At 28.7% G+C, this 19,382-nt stretch overlaps 1 protein-coding gene across 4 annotated transcripts; it reads left to right on the forward strand.

The window, feature by feature from the left end:
* Positions 1-4,495: 4,495 nt before the first annotated feature.
* On the forward strand, positions 4,496-19,202 carry LOC111635225 (lipid droplet-associated hydrolase-like). 4 transcript variants are annotated; one of them, XM_023380125.1, is made up of 5 exons: positions 4,496-4,541; positions 15,763-15,949; positions 17,291-17,431; positions 17,504-17,658; positions 17,718-19,202. In XM_023380125.1, exons 2-5 carry the CDS (start codon positions 15,793-15,795, stop codon positions 18,261-18,263), a joined length of 999 nt encoding a protein of 332 aa, XP_023235893.1. In that variant the 5' UTR covers positions 4,496-4,541; positions 15,763-15,792; the 3' UTR covers positions 18,264-19,202. The 4 variants fall into 4 exon arrangements, with proteins under 4 accessions (XP_023235893.1, XP_023235890.1, XP_023235909.1 ...); XM_023380122.1 differs by lacking the exon at positions 4,496-4,541 and adding an exon at positions 12,962-13,242; XM_023380141.1 differs by lacking the exon at positions 4,496-4,541 and adding an exon at positions 13,259-13,319.
* Positions 19,203-19,382: the final 180 nt, after the last annotated feature.

Here is a 19,382-nt window from a genome sequence, read left to right on the forward strand (position 1 = left end):
CTCTTTTCTTGATTTTAAATAAACATTCAAATAATTAACATTAGTTTCATTCATTTGAGTTTTGTTCATACCAGCCAAGAAATACATAAAAATATGCTGCATTATATATTTTCAGGAATTGAAATGATTTATTGTTTAAATTTCAATATTAAAGAGAGAAAAATTATTTCCAAATGCCATTTTTACTTTCCTGGCTGTTATACAGAGAGAAAGTATGGCAATCCAGCAAAAAATGACCCACCCAGATTTTTATATTTTTGAACTTCTTAAATGTTGAGAAATGCAAAAAAATTAGGAGGTAATTTCTGTATGGATGTTTGTGTGTGGGACATGATTTTGTTCACCCTCTTTTAAGCTTAATAATTCCTATGCTTTTCGCCAAAAATTTCTGAAATTTTGCAGTGAGGTTTGTTTATTGGGAGATTGATGCTATCACATTTTGGTGGTTAAAGGTTGAGGAGGTGGGGAGATAATGGGGGTTGTATGTATCTTCAATAGGGTCAGACTTAATGACGATTTTACTCATTAGCATTTACAACTTTTTATAAAACTCATCCTTACCCTTAAAATTAAGCTTTTTGCCATTTTATAATAGTTTAAAATATAAGAAGTTTTTTCATAAAATATGATAACAGGTATTTAATTTGAAATTGGTCATTAAATGTAATATGAGATGGCAGCATAACTGCCTACCGCTAATCAAATTAATTAATTTTTAATATTTAATTATAGGCTTTACATAGCCCAAGAATTTGGCATATCGTTTGGTGTGTTCATTATATAATGAGCTATGATTGTTAATGTTTATATGTAATATGTGTGAACACAAGTTTGGAAAAATGTGTGATCGCAAGTGACACTAAGATGATAGTAGAATGAGTGCTAAACACAAACTAATGGAGCATGCGCACAATCTGGGACTTCCCCCTTCTGGTTACTTTTTATGTGAAACATTGCTCATTAAGCAAGTCATTTTTGCACAATTTGCTTTGCTTGTTATGCGAGGTGCTCATTAAGCGAGGTTCCACTGTATTTAAATTTCCATAATTACCTTGTCATTTTATGAACAATTATATTTATTATTTGTAATTTGTTATATTAATAAATTACATTTAATATTAGTGGTAAAATAAATTAAATTTTAAAGCAAATACTGTTTCACATGAGTAGAACCCTGATTATCTCAGGTATTTCAGACTGATGCTACCACAGATAACTGAAAACTTTGATAAAGCAGATGATCATTTTATACTTTATTAGGATGCAATTCAAATTGCAGACCTATACATTCCCACTGTTATCTGTCTGTCTTTCATTAATCTCAAGAATGAAGTTAGATATATGAAAATTGAGACCAGAAATGGAAAGCTTAGGGGTTGGAGGCCCCGATTAATTGGATACAAACTTCTGGCTGGACCAGGATTTTTTAAATTAAAATATGATTAAAAATTGCAGCCTGGTATTGTCATGATGTCACAATAATATAAATTTGATTTTTGAATTTAATCATTTATAAGAATGTTTTTTAAATCATTTATTACACTTTTAAACAATAGTTTTAAGGATAAAAATGTATATTACTGTAGTTACATTTTATTTAATATGAATGGTTTGTTTCATTTTAACACTCCAACATTTATTTTTGCTGAGAAAATGTTTATTAAATACTGTTCTACAAGTCATCCTTAGATGCAGGATACAAACTAATAACTATTGTAAATAGGATAGGACATTCTTGAATGAAAATTTTCAAATTTCTGTATTTGTACATGGAACGTAAAACAAAAGAAAATAACCAACATAATAAATAAAATTTCAAAATTTTTTAAAAAATAATAAATGAACAAATAAAACAAATGAATAAAAAAATTAAATAAAGATGATAAATACAAAAGTAATTTTTGGTTGTAAGGGAATTATGAACTGTCATTTTTTTTTGTTACTTGTTTATTTAATTCTAGTATTTACAAACTATTGATTGCAAGGAGATAGTGTATCCTTTGCATTCAGGGCTGCATTAACACATGAGTATATTTAACCATGCCTGAAGGCCTCATCTTCTAAGGGAGTCTCAAAAGTTTTAAAATGATTATTTGTTTAAAAAAATTCTTTATGCCAGTATTTAAGTGATTTTTATGTTCAGGATTTGAAAAGAAAGTGTTAAAGACCATTTCCTGTTTTGTATACTGTACTCTTATTTAGTCATATTTATTAGCCTTTTACTTTTGCATGAGATGAACATACCGGTACATCTCTGCTCTTATAAAAGAATAAGTTTATCATCTTCAAAAAATTATTTTTGAATTTAACATAATGACTCTTTATTTAAATATCTGATGTCGGTTTAATGCAATATGCAATAATTTATTATAAAAAATTTAAAATTATTCTCTAAATATAACTTACTTTCTCATCTTTTTATGCAGAATTTTTTCATATTTAGTATAAAATGGAGAAACCCGAGGTTATAAGCAAAAATTAAGAATGAAAATGCATACAGCAACAGTAAAAAGAAAAAAAACTTAGTAATTAATACCAGAAATATACAAAAGACATTCAACTACAACTTGACATTTTTCTTTAAAAAAAAAAAGTCAAATTTTAAATTTTAAAATCTAAATGATGATGATCCATTGTTTTAATCTAAACATCTGATGATAATATTGTAAACTTTGCTAGTATATTTGAAACAATTATATTTTACTTAAATAAGTATGAGGAACATAATTTAAAAGTGTATAGCACTATAAGATATCATTCATATTCAAATACTGGATATTTGTGAACGAATTCTAGATTTTTGTATTCATTTAACTTTAGTGATCACAAATATGACATTATTGATTCATTAACTCCTATAATTCTTTTATTATCTTTATTTATACTATAAATGATGTTGCAAAAATTAACCATATTAATTTTTTTTATTCAGATAATTGGTAAAAAACATATCACTTATAATTAAAAATCAATTTTTAATAATTTTACTTTAGATTAATGCTTATTTCAATACTACTTATTGTAAATGAATCTGTAAATTGAGATAGTTTCTAGTTCTTAATTTATCTTTATTTTTATAAAATCTTGTACTATACTGTATATATATATATATATATATTATGCCAATTTCCAACATTTCTTATATTTTGTGTCAAATGATGAAAGAATAAAAAAATAGTGAATTAATAGAAAAAAAATATTTTAGAATCTTTACCATTCATTCTTTTTGCAACAAACACAAGATCATGCTGCAAGTCGACTCAATCTTTTTTTTTTCTAAGGTTCTTTCCTGCATAATTAAATAAAATTGTTAAAAGTCCTTCTGGATGAATTATGAAGACTCCAAAATTTGTATTTATCTTCTAATTACAAATACATTTTAAATAATTTTCCCCTAGTTTTTTTATTGTTATACAAGAAATAGAAAAAGTATAATGTTTAAAGCTTGCTGAAACCAATCAATAATGATCAAATATTGTTTTACAAAATCAATGATACAATATTAACATTTATACTGTATTCCATTTACTAATGAAGTGTTCAATATTGAAGAAGGTAAAAGTGTTTTCATCAATTATAATGTATTATCAGTTTTGTAATACATTATTTGAACATTCTTAAGAAATATAGAATATTTTTTCTATATTGATGCATCATGAAGCAGCACCTAGTGAAATAAGTACTATGTTTTCATATATATAACCTATATATATATATGTTATATACTATATAACATATATAGTAGTAGGATATTGATATAAATTAATAAGAGAGATGATTTTTTTCTGAGCAGAAATATTTATTAATCAATTCAAATTTGTCAAAAAATGATTTAAATGTAATTAATTAAAATCCCTTTCTGCCCACGCTCGAGTCTGACTCGAGCAGGTTACATAGCGTTACATAACAAACGGTTTTTTGGACCCTCCAAAAAATATACATTTTTTTTATTTTCGGATGTTTTTTTAGTCTCCAAATTTTTTCCCGCAATTTTAATCAACTTATAATGACGCACGATTAACGCTTAATTGTTCTTTATGAGATTTTTTATCAAATTTCATTCATCGTTCTAAAGTTCTAGTGCACGGATTTTACTTCGGTAAAGTTATTTAAAGCTACTTTCTGATGTGAAAAACGACCTCCAATAGTTTTTTTAATTTTTTTAATTAATAGATTTTATTATATATACGTTTAATTAAGTCGGGTGGGTCGGAAATCGCAATAAAAAACGTAATTTTTCAAAAATGTTTAGAAATATACGGCCAGCTAGTATTCACCCTACTTTAGACGTTTCTCCTCCTGAGACTTTTATGAGAATGTCCCGGGAAAGACAACACCAGCTGTTCTCAAGGTCATCCAGCTGTGAACACAATTACTCATCGGTGGCAGACTTCGCAGAAAGGCGAGACAATGGAAAATAAACTTTGAAGCTTTTTCTTCAAAATTGACGCATTTCTTTCGTTTTTTTCAGTTTTATGTTTAATTACATTAAAATTAAAAATTCCTGAATGAAAGTGGACAAAAATGAATTAGAAAAATGGGTTAGTATTTTATTATATGTCCTATTATCAATAGAATTGTTTTAGTTTTAAACTTTTAGTCTTGTCTCTTCTTTAAATTGCTTTTTTCAGAGCAAAAACTTAGAAAATTTTATTAGTCAGACTATAATCCTATCATCACAAGTGATTCAATGATGAGTATATACCCTGAAAGTATTCTGAGAAAAGTATTTTAATTTCCTTCATATAACCTGCAAAAATTGCTAGAAATCTATTTTAAAATAAGATAAGGCCTTGGCCTATAATAACTAAAGTAGAAACTATATAAATTAAAGAATATAGGCCATATAATTAAATAAGCAGGGAAAGACATGACTTGCTACCAACCACAATAGACTGCCAGATGGCCAAGCATGCATAGACTACCTGCTTTCAAACTGACTTTAAAACACAGATAAATTGCAAGTTATATGCAGGATGTTATGTTAATTTGAATTAGATTTGTATTTAAAGTGGTGCTTTAATAAGTATGATGTCTTATTATTCTCTTATATCTCACTTTTTTCATAAAATGACATTCTTACATAAAAATAGAAAATAAATACAATATAATTCTAATCAATTTTGAATTTCAATGGAAGTTTGATCATCAAAAAGTTATTTTTTGATGACAAAATCAAAATTCTATTTGTTGTTTATTACTTGTTTTGGTATTCAATATTTTATTTAAATTTCTGTTGAGAGCAGTGTGTTGTCATTATACTCAAAAAGAAATTAATTTTCTAATCACAGGTTACTGCTGGAATAAAAAAAAATTACTATATATATATATATATATATATATATGTTACTGTGAAAGACCAAAATTAGAGAATGTTGATATTCTTTGGTGAATGTCAACATATACAAAATACTTCGGTGAAAGAAGACCAAATATTTGGTTATATTATTATACATTCAAACAATCGCTGGTGTATGTCGACAAGCACAGAAAAGCTTTGGTGGAGGTCGAAACAACACCCGAAGCCAATGTCGACAGAGAGGCAACAGTCTGTTGCCAAATTCTTCACTGTTTCCTTCTGCTCAAATTGGTAATACTGTATGAATACAAGTCCCTGATGTCGACCGTGGTCATACAGATGCCCAAAATGTGTTGGAGGTTTTTGTTGGAATAGAAGACTCTGACTTTTATAAATTAGCAAACAAAAATGGTACCCTCAAGCAGCTTTATACCCGTAATCAGTTTGTAATTTGTAAAGAAAAGTTACTTTCCATAGATGAGATTTCTTCTCGAGAAATATCGCTGAGAGAAGTAGCTGCAGCTAATTCGAAAAGTGGAGGGCAAGGCTATACATGCTGTCATTGCAAAAAGAAGTGTTCCACGAATAAATGCAGTTGTAAAAGCAAGAGACTCTTGTGCAATTCAAAGTGCCATAACAGTTTAAGTTGTTGTAATAAATAAGATTGTATAATGTTTTAATCACATAATTTATGTGTAAGTTTATTATTGTATTATTTTCTTTAATGATTTAGAATGTACTGTTTGTTTTAGGTTCAACAGTTTATTTACACGTGCTGTTACTTAAGCTTTCTCCTATTTTGACATATTAAAAAGTTGCATTTTTGTCTTAACGTAATAAAAATACAGTACTTTTATTCAACATTCACCATCAGTGCATGCTGAATGTCAACATTTGCCAGTATAAGTGAGAAATAATGATATTTAGCAAATATTTCATACATACACGAAACAACTGTGTGAATGCTGATATTCACCGGAGAATGTTGACATTCGCCAGATATCAGTCAGTGGTTCTTTGCATTTCTGTGACATCATCCTGCCTGTCTTTCTTGACCCTAAACCTGTATCTGCAATTCTGAGTAACATTTATATCTTTAATGATGGATCCAAGTCTGAACATGGTGTTGGGTCAAGTGTATGTATATATATACCCATACAATTGAAAATCCTCATCATTTATTTAGGCAACACTACAATCTGTCTACTATTATATACCAAGCTGAATTGGCTCTATTCATTATGCAGTTCGATGGAGTTTGATGCCTCCTGACTCTAAAAATTGCAACAGTTTAAAACTGATTCTAGAGCAGCTTTGACCACTCATAAATCTTAATCTTCTATATCAGGTTTAGTGTTGATGTTTGTTTAAATCTTAATTTATAAGATATTTTATAATTTAAATTATAGTCAAATTAGGAATATTCAAGAAACCATAAGCATAGATTCTAATTGCATTAAGTTCATTTGTGCATCAGATCATGTAGGTATAGAGGGGATATGATGGCAGATGCTGCAGAAAAAGATGCTTCATTGGATAAAAACTTGCCCTTATCCTTACAGCAATATTCTAGGAATGTCCTGATGAGAGATAGTTTAAGATCATCTCATCAGTGAGTGGAATCAGTTGTGGTATTTGTTGACCAAAGGTACTGTCACCAAGTTATTCTACCTTATGGTATATGACTTCCTCAGAAATCCCATCAAGAATTTCTCCTTTGCCCTTTCTCAAATCCTAACTGGTCATGAAAACATCAACGGCTATCTAGCGGCACATAATTTGGCTTGCAGTTTCAGCTTTATCAGTTGCACAAGAACAGAACGCATTTCTGCTTTTGCACAATTGGTAAAGCCAAAACTATAGAGCACATCATTTATGATTATCATGTCTACAAAGTTGAGCACTTCAGGCTAAAACTGGAAGTTTTATCTTCAGGGTTTGATTGGCCCTGTCCATCCCATACTCTTGTATGCAAAAAACTATATGGATATTTCATCACTTTTATTAAAGATACTTTTCAGAAAAAGCATTTAGCAGCAATCATGAATTCCGGGTATTAGCTAATCATGATTGGTTTATGTATGTGTACTGTATATTTCATTTTTTTCTTCATCTTGCATTTGTCCTTGTTGCTGCAGTGTAATACTTCTGAGTGGTGCACTTAATAAATACAAATTGAAATCAAATCAAGCAGTATATACTATCTCTACCAAATCTAATTCTAACTAAAATATCTCTAATTAAAAAACACAAAATAACCTGCACTGGTTATTAATTATGTTTGTTTTTTAATCAGAACTAACTATTTTGCTGGTATGCACTTATTTCTGAAAACCATTACTTATAATTCTGTAATATTTGTGAAATACAATTCCAATACACCAAATGATTCTTCAAATTAGCCAGTAAGATCAGCAACTGTCTCATAACTGCTGACTTAATTAACAAAACAGCTCTCAAAATTTAGGATAACAGAAATAAAACGTCAATAATGTACTAAAGATAATTATAAACAAACAAATGTTGTGCTATCCTCATAATTTTGGTGACTTATTTTTAATTTTCCAATACTGTTTTATAATTCTCTCTCTCATTTTCTATCATTTTTTATGGATTTCAGCTAGTCTGGAAAAATAAATAAATGTAAATCATTCATTAATTAATTAATTTAAATTAGCAAATTTTAGATTATATAGTTTGAATTCTTACTTAGCCATTAATTATATGTATAGTCTAGGTCTAGTACATATATTGGCATATCAACTCTTAAATTTCAAAATTTCAGAGTTGATAATGCAATTGTTGACAAAACTTTCTAGTGCAGTTATACTTTGTGTAATTGAATTTTCATTATTTTGTTTTTAAAATATCTAATTCAAAGATTTAATTATATTATTTAACTGTGTAATAATATATTTAAATAGTAAATTACATTTAAGACATTAAAAAAACTTTTAATTATATATATTTTCATTGTTTATCTGAACAATTTTGTAAATGGCACCCATTACCATTTATTCTAATTAAACATATTCTTACAATTTACTTTCAGTTTAGTATGTTTCTTTAAACTTTTTAAATAAAAATTTGTTATATATTTTTCAAACATTTAAAGTAATTCTATTTATATATAAGACATTACATATTTTATAACGTGAAAACATAATATGTAGCCTGTCAATTAATTTTAGTTAAAAAAAATTTCGTGTTAATTTGCTATCCAAGTATAATTATAATTATTTTAATTTGAAACCATATAATAAATTTAACAAAGTTTTGTATTGTTGTATTTGCGTATGAATATTTATTTAATATCTACAAGAGCCACATTTTAGCTATAATACTGTGGCTGTTTTAAAATAATTTAACCTAATATATAGCCCAAAGCAACACTGAAGTTGTTCATCTATGCTTTATATCATAATTCTGTTAAATATAGTATGTGAAGCTAGTGAAGGTTCTGTAATCACTTTGAGCATCTCTTGTATATTTAATTTTTCTTTAAATGTCAGTTAACTAAACATAACCTGTCCTAAACTAATAAATAATGAAATGTGAACGTTTGTNTAAAACGTCAATAATGTACTAAAGATAATTATAAACAAACAAATGTTGTGCTATCCTCATAATTTTGGTGACTTATTTTTAATTTTCCAATACTGTTTTATAATTCTCTCTCTCATTTTCTATCATTTTTTATGGATTTCAGCTAGTCTGGAAAAATAAATAAATGTAAATCATTCATTAATTAATTAATTTAAATTAGCAAATTTTAGATTATATAGTTTGAATTCTTACTTAGCCATTAATTATATGTATAGTCTAGGTCTAGTACATATATTGGCATATCAACTCTTAAATTTCAAAATTTCAGAGTTGATAATGCAATTGTTGACAAAACTTTCTAGTGCAGTTATACTTTGTGTAATTGAATTTTCATTATTTTGTTTTTAAAATATCTAATTCAAAGATTTAATTATATTATTTAACTGTGTAATAATATATTTAAATAGTAAATTACATTTAAGACATTAAAAAAACTTTTAATTATATATATTTTCATTGTTTATCTGAACAATTTTGTAAATGGCACCCATTACCATTTATTCTAATTAAACATATTCTTACAATTTACTTTCAGTTTAGTATGTTTCTTTAAATTTTTTAAATAAAAATTTGTTATATATTTTTCAAACATTTAAAGTAATTCTATTTATATATAAGACATTACATATTTTATAACGTGAAAACATAATATGTAGCCTGTCAATTAATTTTAGTTAAAAAAAATTTCGTGTTAATTTGCTATCCAAGTATAATTATAATTATTTTAATTTGAAACCATATAATAAATTTAACAAAGTTTTGTATTGTTGTATTTGCGTATGAATATTTATTTAATATCTACAAGAGCCACATTTTAGCTATAATACTGTGGCTGTTTTAAAATAATTTAACCTAATATATAGCCCAAAGCAACACTGAAGTTGTTCATCTATGCTTTATATCATAATTCTGTTAAATATAGTATGTGAAGCTAGTGAAGGTTCTGTAATCACTTTGAGCATCTCTTGTATATTTAATTTTTCTTTAAATGTCAGTTAACTAAACATAACCTGTCCTAAACTAATAAATAATGAAATATGTACTAGTTAATGTTGAAATAGTAAACTGATTTCAAATTAGAATTTTTCTCTAACCCAGTTGTTTTCAAAAATCGGACAGAAATGTATTAACATTTTTTTTTCTGTAAAGTGAATAATTGATTGCTTCATAAAGTTTTATTTACCATTTTTGAAATAATATTTGCTGTAAAGCTGAAGATGCTGTTTCAAGTATAGATGATTTAGGCTTTTGCTAGGACTGTGTGCTTTTGGGAACCTGATACACACATGTACATGCTTGTAATATCTGATCTGTGTGCAATATTAAGAATCTAGTATTACCAAGGATTTTTACTTTGATGATATACAAGCATTCTCTTCCTCTGCTACACCAAACACATACAGTTGCATTAATGCATGGGCTTAGCTAGCCATGGTCAGGGTCTTTGTCTTATCACTCATTACTAATATTTTTGCTTTGTATCCATATAATGCCATTTAAAGGAATTGGGATAGAGGCCTCAGAAGTGCTGAAAAAAATCTCTGTTAACATACATATGAGATATGTACAATTGTCAGCAGCCATGTGCATAGCCAGAGTATTTCCATAAGAATCAACAATAACTTAACACATACAAAATATGAAACTTCCCTTAATCATACGTTCTCGTAACTTTAATATCAAACTCTAGCAATGCCTTAAACAAAAATTAACCAATCAATTATTTTTTTTTTTACCATTCTTTAGTATAGTTCACCGTCTTTAATCTAGATATAGACCAGGAGTGGCCAACAGTTTTTTCCTCCGGGCTGAATTGGAAAGAAAACTTTTTCCACTGCCCGAACCAGAGGCGGTCCTAGCAAGATTTTCAGGTGATGCGAGATCTTATTGTGGCGTAGAGACTAAACTGTACATAGAGATTATAGATACATTTTTCACATTAGGCACACAAAGCTGTTGACCTTTTTTTTTCTTTAGGATTGGAACTTCTCAACTTTCCTATAACTTCACATTGTCAGGTTGTGGAGAATTATCGCAGATCCATTCAACCAATTATTTGAAGTTCAGTCCAATATTCAGAGATTAATTGCGGGCCGTGGTACACTACACCCAATTAAATTAACTTCAACTTTTTATTTCTCTTTGCAAATCGGCTCAACACTTTTTCGGCTGTGATTTTCTGGGGAGAGCACCAGATTAACTGGGGGGGTCCGTGCCCACCCATGTCCCTTCCTGGCTACGCCCGTGTCAGCAGCCCTTGGTTACTTAGTACTTGATAATTTTTTTATGTAAGTTTTTATAAAGCTTATATCACAGAATATAATACTTACATCAAGGCATGGATCTTTGCTAATACTAGATTCTGTATACTACACAAAGCATAAGGCCCTAAATTATCTGCGCTTGTATATATAAACTGCAATTATTTAATCTTACAAAAGTTGCTTTATAACACTGATTTTAAGTAATCAATGATGGTTATTACATAAATTTTTTTAACTAAAAAACAATGCCATATTTCATCTGTTTATTTTATCTTTTTTTTTTTCATTATATTAATAATCAACATTACTTTAAAAATAAAATAACATATAATACTTTTTATAAATATCAAAATAATAATTTAAATTTGATAAGATTATTACTGTATTTAATCATTTCTTTAGACTCCAGTTCTTAAATTAAAATATTTTTCCATATATAATCTTGTCATTATAGAAATAATTTTTATTTTCCTGTTTACTATAATAAAAAATACATATTTTATTTGTAAAAAATGATCTTCCAGTTTTTTTTTATTGCAATAATAATAATAATTTGAAAAATAAATATAAAAAGTCAGATGACATTATTCAAAATCATGTATGGAAATCACAAAATATAAATAAATAACTTAATTCTAAACTTTATAAAGTTTACATCTATATTTGTTTTAATATTACAAAGTTTATAAACATTTATGCAAAAGAAAAAATGGTGAAGGGAACATCTATATATGATTATACTTGTGAAAGGACATTTTTTTTAGAACTATAAATATAACAGGAAAACATGTAAATGTTTTTATTTAAATATATAATTGTTTTTTGGAGGTCATTAAGATTTAAGTAAAGATTTTAAACATTTATTTTTTTTTTTTCTTCGGTGTTCTAAATATTTTATTTTATTTGGATTTAATAAAATAACTGGATATTGTTTAAGGTAAGTATAAATTTCAAACTACTTGTATTTAACTTATATTAATTACTATCCAAAATAGGAATTAACATAAGTTAAGTGGATGTAATTTAAGTTATTTTTTTTAAATTGGAAAATATTTTTTGTAAGTTTAAAAAAAAAAAATTTAAATTATGTATTGTAATAATGTATTAATTTTACAAAAATAGTTTTTTTTTAATAAGTTTAAATGTTTTATATTTCCTATCGACAGTATATAAATTTCAATCCACTAAACAGCATCAATTCATCACTCTTCCTATTATAAATTGAAGAGATCTGTCCCTAGTTCTATAATCCCTTGAGAATTTCAATAGCAAAACGGGTGTATTTCTACAGTAAAAAATAAAAATCTCAAATGTCTCTTACATTATATATATATATATAAATTTCCTATTACTTTTTATAGTAAGTTTCTCCGCATGATTAAATCAAATAATTATGACTCTCAATGTAGTTAGAGTAATTCTTACAAAAGTACTGTATGACGGCTTTACATGAGTCACCGACCACCCCGTCGAGCTCTTAAAAAAATAACTTTATATATATATATATATTTAATCGCTTTAACGGGAGATTTGTGCCACCGAAGAATTTTCAGAGAGTCCTTCGACCGCTCTAAATATTTTTCATCAACGAAAACGGCGTTATTAAATTAAATTAACTTACTATTTCATACATTCGTTTTAATTTAGTAAATTCTATTTCTAGTGATAATCAATGTTGTAGCAGTATATNTTTGAATGACATTGCAGAAGCACTGTCACGGAAAAAAAAAAAAAAAAAACATGTTTCCGTGTTTCTAACTTCACCATAATTAATTTTAATAATGTAGATATACCTACAAACCGTCGCCAGATGACGAAACTGATATTTTATATAACCAAGGCTGTTGAGTTCAGCCTGTAAAGTGTTCTTTCCCCTCCATGCAGACACAACCTCCGCACAGTGGGTCAGCCCATAGCTTGCTGACTGATAATGCACAGTATATCGATCCGAATTCTCTCTCCCAGTCGCTACCTCTTCGTACTTGCAGCCGGCCATTCCTTCCTCCTCACATATCTCATTAACTGCCTTTCTTGCATTACCTGCTTACATCTTTTACACCCCACGTGTTAACTGTGAGTAATTATTTCCTTTATCCGCTTTATAGTATCGGCTAAAACCATCCAATCCTATGCGTTATGCTTTATCTACGGTTAGTATCACTTCTAATCTTAATTTAAACATAATTCTCTTCTCTTATTTGTTTTTTTTTTTTTTTAACCGTTTTAAATTCTAAACGTACAATTAAATAGAAAACGTATTATTAGCGTATAACTTACTCTACAGACTTAGCTTTACTGTATCAAAGTTTTAGTGTGGGAATACTTTAAAAATTTTTCAATTGTTAGAGAATATAATACAAGTAAACGTGTCAAGGTTTTCAAGCGGTTGTATATAGAAAATTTAAATTTATACATACATAAAAAAAAAAAAAACAAGTAATTACTTTAAAAAAGGATACTGACTTCTGTCAAAGTGACTCATTTGTATGCAGCTGCAAATCGATATCACTTAAAAAGTTTTAGAATGTTACAAAATAAATAGCAATGTGACGTTAAAGTACCGGATATAATTAACAAGGAAGGATCCTTAAAAATTGATCATCCATATTTAATAAAATTATATAAATATGTTACTTAAAAAACACACACACACTGGGTTAGATTTTTACGAGAGTTTGAATGAGAAAACGTTAAGAGTAGAGTGTTTTCAAACTCGATTTTAGCTTGTATGTTAACTGCCTATAACAATAAATCAACAGTTTTTATGCCACTATAACAGTTTATGGCAATGATTTTTCTCTATAAAACGCTGCACCATTTTTCGCAATTGTTATGCATAAGGTATACACCAATGGAAATCTATATTCATTAATATTTATCATGCTTCCATCTCTATTAGATTTACCTTTAGAAGTTTTTATAATGTGGTTTCTAACATCAAATATTTGTTTAGGAATAAACTGTTGAAATTTTACCTTATAATTTATTTATTTATCGGTTTAAAATATAAAATAATTGTATTTTTTAATAAAAGAAAAAGTGGTGTAAAAATATATTTATAGATTTATTTCGGACCCTAATTTACATAAACTTTTTTTTAAGTCTATGGATAAATTTTGACTGCATATATATATATATATATATATATACAATTTTAATCCTCCTGATGTTAATTTTATTGGTGATAATTAATAAATAATGCTTAAAATTTAAGAAAAAAGATATTAAAAGCTTAAATTGTAAAAAATCTCCTCGAAAAGACCGTTTTAATCCAGCCGTTTTGACTCCCAAAAGAACCATCCGTGTGGATTTAACACTATCAAAGTGCTATCTAAGCAATTTTGGTAACTAATCTGTTATTTTTATATCCAGTAGAATGCTCGAAAAACATTTCAGATTATACTTCATGTTGGTTTATTATTATTAACCGATAATTTTACGATTCGATAAGTATTTTCGGTTATGTAAAGTTACACGGTGTTACTGTTGAGGAGTAGGAAAAAAAAAAAAAAGAAGTGTTATAAATTGGAAACATGACAGATAATCGACCGAGAAGAGAGAAAATAATAAATGACATTAGACGACTCGGTGTCACTGTTAGAATATATTGGAAATTTTCCGTTTTTAACCTTTTGAGGACCAGTGGAAAACATCGGAATTCCGGTAGTCTACATTATGTCGCGACTGTTCAATTTTCGATATGTCATTTTTATGTGACACACGACTCCAGAAATGAATATCATCTAGTATAAATTGACAAATCTGGTGTTTTTTTCCGCCATTCGTGATCATTTCTTATCAAATATAAGGTTTCAAAATTGATTTATTTTAATGCCTGTTTGATTTTCTACAACTTTATAAACATAAAAGAAATAAGCGTGAAGACATTGGAAAATTATAATATTTTTTTGTTACTCGAGATGCATGCGTGAGTATGATGTACCTTATTTTTACTGACAGAGATTTATCGCCCTATTAAGAAAACAGCGGGATAAAAATTAGTTTTTCTCGATTTTTTTTTTTTTTGAAAAATATTTCGAATTTACTAGAGCGGTTTTATTGTCGTATATGAGAGCAGAGTTATCGTTCTGTCTATTGACTGTACGATGGTATTTGTCAGTTTTGTCGAAAGCACATATACTCTTGAGTTCAGTTAACGATCCAAACTGCTAGATAACTTATCCGAAAACACACGAAAAGTAATGATTTATTTCATTCTTTTGCTTTCCACCAAAAATTATACGTTATTTCGGTGATTTATAGCACTTTCAACGTCGCCATAATTGTTTGGGTAGTGCGTACCAAACAAATCAATTCAAGAAGAGTACTTTTATTGGATTTATTTTACTACACCCCTCCGACTAAAGAAGAAAAAAAAAAAAAATGTTCAACGATGGCACCAAGAGAGATAATTTACCTTAAATTTTGACAATTATCAAAATAAACATATTAATTATAATTGTAGTTTTGATGGCATTCGGAACGGATCACCATCGATGATACGATCATTAATAATGCATTAAAACCCATTACGAGCTAATTTTAGAAAGATTGTAGATTTAACGTCGAGATTTAATGATTATTCTTTCGTAGGCAAAAGCAATAAACTGATGTATTAAAAAGATGGTGGATATACCCTACAGTCCAGCTAACGATTTGCAGTTTTTGAAACAAGGTTTTGTTGTCGTCAATGGAGTTCCCACTCATTGCATCACTTGTGGAAGATGGATCGACGAAACCTTACCCGATAATGATAAGATGCTCATCTTATTTATTCCAGGTATCAAATTTATGATTATAAATTCACCTCACTTCCACTATTATTTCGAATTTCGCATTAAACTTTACTTAGATTAAAGTAATTTTCTTAACGTTTTCCATATGCAAATGAAAGAAGAGCGACACAATTCGATCACAGAGTTGACTTAATGCCATTTGTGTAAATAAAGTTAATCCTACGTTATCAACGGGATTTAATAATCGTGGTTTACATTTTACACCGATTAAGTAAATGTTTTCTTCACTTATTATACCTTTACTCTCTTTAATAATTAGAAAACCGCTCGCTAAATGAATTTTTCAAAGTGGGTTCTTCTAAGATGCCAAAAAATAGAGAAAATTGAAGACCGAATTTGCATTTTTTTTAAAAAAAAAAAACCTAATTAAATTCCTTGAGTGTTAATTAACACGTTAATTTGTGTTTAATTCACTGATTTTCAATTAAGTTTAATGTGAGTGAATTTATATTCTGAACTGGTGTGAATGAAATATCAAGAAGGTCGTAAAGTGACTTACCTGCAATATTTCATTCACACTCGAATGTATTACCCGAGTTATATGAAATTTTAACCTAATTAAAGTGACTGAGGATAATAATTCGATCGAAATTTAATATATTTTTAGTTTAGAACAGTAAATTTTATTATTAGGATTTATATAATTAATTACGATAAATATGGCATCTTGCTGCAAATTTCTTAATAAAGTTCTTTAATTTTCTGCAAAAAATTAAAGAAATTTAAGGGCAAATCTTTCAGAAATTTAAAATAAGACACTTTTTTTTTTACACGCGTATTCGAGGAAAGATTTTAAAAGTCTTCAGTACATTGCTCTGAGGGTCTTGGAATTAAATTCGGGTGAGCAACCCCAGGGATTTTTTGGATGATGATCTCTCCGGGATATATCAGGCTCCGCCTTTCACCATCCTGATCCTTCATTGTGAACCTGAAAGAAAGCCGCCTTAGTGTGGAAATAGTAAAAAACAAAAGGCTTTACGAACTATTTTCTCTTTAATTGAGGCTATGATAGTTTTCCCTTTGAAGATATGGTTATGCTGATAGTCAGGCGGCTGTTTAACTAAAACCAGGTCAAACACAGAGGAACTTCAAAATTTAAAAGTTCCTCTATTGTTGTAGCTTAATGCTTGGGTTAAATAACTCCTCGTTTGTAACTCGTTTAGGCCATCTGATCACATTCTGTTTACGTAACGAAATGTTAATGAAAATTACTACTTACCGTAATTGTAACATATTTTCATTTTATAAATACTAACGAAATATTTTGCATTGTCACAATGGAATTATTCTTACAATTATAACATTTAAATGTAAATTTTTAATAGGTAATCCCGGTGCGGTAGAATATTACGAGGAATTTGTGAGTGCCTTGTACGAAGGACTCCAAAGAACAGTACCAATTTGGGGAATTTCTCATGCTGGACACGTGGCACCTCCCTCTGGACAACAATTGCCAAAATTGCAAGGTTGGCTTCAGTTTTTTTTTTATCTCGTAATTATGTTTTTTTGTTATAAGAATACGCTTATTTATTCCGCAGGTAACGACGATTTGTATAACTTGGAAGGCCAAATATCCCATAAAGTAGCTTTTATAAACATGTTTGTACCAAAGGATCGTCAAATTGTTTTAATTGGTCATTCAATCGGATGTTACGTGGTGCTAGAAATCCTAAAACGGATGACGAATTTAAAGGTAATGGAAATTTTCTTTAAATACGTAAAAATATTTCTAAATTATACATATTTTTGTAGATAGTAAAGAGCATCTTGTTGTTTCCAACTATCGAGCGGTTGTCGACGAGTCCACAAGGCCAATGGATATGGCCCATTCTTAATTATTTTCGTCTACCAGCTATACTTAGTGTCTATGCTCTGAGTTACCTCAATCCTCAACTACAATGGCGATTATTGTTATGGTATTTTCGAGATAAACCAGTCCCCGATTGCGTTTTGAGAGCCAGTATGAATCTCTTCCAACCTGAATGCGTCCGAATATGCATGTTTATGGGTAAAGACGAATTAGACAATGTTACGACTTTAGATGTCGACAATATTCAGGACAATCTCTTTCGACTCACTTTCTATTATGGCGTCAAAGACCAATGGTGTCCTTTATCTTATTATCAGGATTTACGCGAAGTCTTTCCACAAGGTGACATTCGACTGTGTCGTCATAATTTCGAACACTCTTTCGTTTTACAAAACAGCAAAGAAGTAGGCGCTCTGGTCGCTGGTTGGATTTTGGAAGAATTATTAGGAACACCTCGAGATGTTCATGGAAAATCTCTTCTGGTTTAACTTATATCGAGAGCTTTAAACAAAAGTTTCGTTTTTCCTTCGGCATTTTTTGGACGTTTCTGTTTTTGGAAAAAAAAACGAAAAAAAAAACGAAAAAATGGTGGGATTGCACTAGTTTACAGGTGCTCCTGCAAGGATATATATACATGCACTTTACAGGCTGTTCGAGGAGCTGTTTTGACGAGGCCTTTTTGCTGTTTATGTTTGAATTTTTCATGTCATCCAGAATGTTAGAATATCGGAAAACGCGTCCCAGGTCGATTTTAAAGTTGGCCAAACCTGTAGGTGCGACCCAAAATTTGTCTGTGATTCATGTTATATACAATAAATAAATATACGGTATTTAATATATAAATGAATATATATATATATAAAGTACATATATATAATATATATATATCGGAGAATTATTGATATCCGTTTTTTTGCGTATAGTCTGTTTGGAATTTGCACTTTAAAAAAAAACACATTGTTGAAGACGTTTTTCATGTGCTGTCACCGATGGAGAATCCTCCTTCTTGCATTTGGTTAGAAGTTCCTGAGGTTCTTCGCATCAAGCTGTTAGTATATCGTAATAGATCCTGTTAACAGTTTTTATGTTTTCCTGTCAGTTGGCGACATTAGAATGTTAGAAATTAGAATTCCTCGAAGAGAAAGCGAGCGAATCGCTACATTCGTTCGTTTTTGATGTTAGATTTCTCAGTGTTGACGAGACATTTTCCTTATTCACATCTCAACACGAGGATTTTTCTACTAAGATATTTTATTGTTGAAGGATTTTTTGCTGACAATTTTTCCCAAAAGAAATGAAGAAGAACATCAGTATTTAATATTCACTTCTTTTAAAAATTTTTCTGTTTTAACTTTTTACTGAACGATTGTACCATTTGTACCTAGACTTTATTGTTATTTCCATCTGAGAAAATAAAAGAGAAAAGATCTCTTCCCAATTGTTCTTGTCATCAAAACTTATTTATCGCTCACGACACTACATCATTCAATTTATTGTACACACTGCTATTTACTCAATGAGTTACGCATTGAGTAAATGGCCCTTTATTAAATCAACATCTTCACAGATTTCTGTTTTTTTCTGGTCTTATATGTAAAAATAGAATT

The sequence above is a fragment of the Centruroides sculpturatus genome, unplaced genomic scaffold, assembly GCF_000671375.1.
Source record: "Centruroides sculpturatus isolate CEXI.00-Female unplaced genomic scaffold, Cexi_2.0 scaffold108, whole genome shotgun sequence".
NCBI lineage: Eukaryota > Metazoa > Arthropoda > Arachnida > Scorpiones > Buthidae > Centruroides > Centruroides sculpturatus.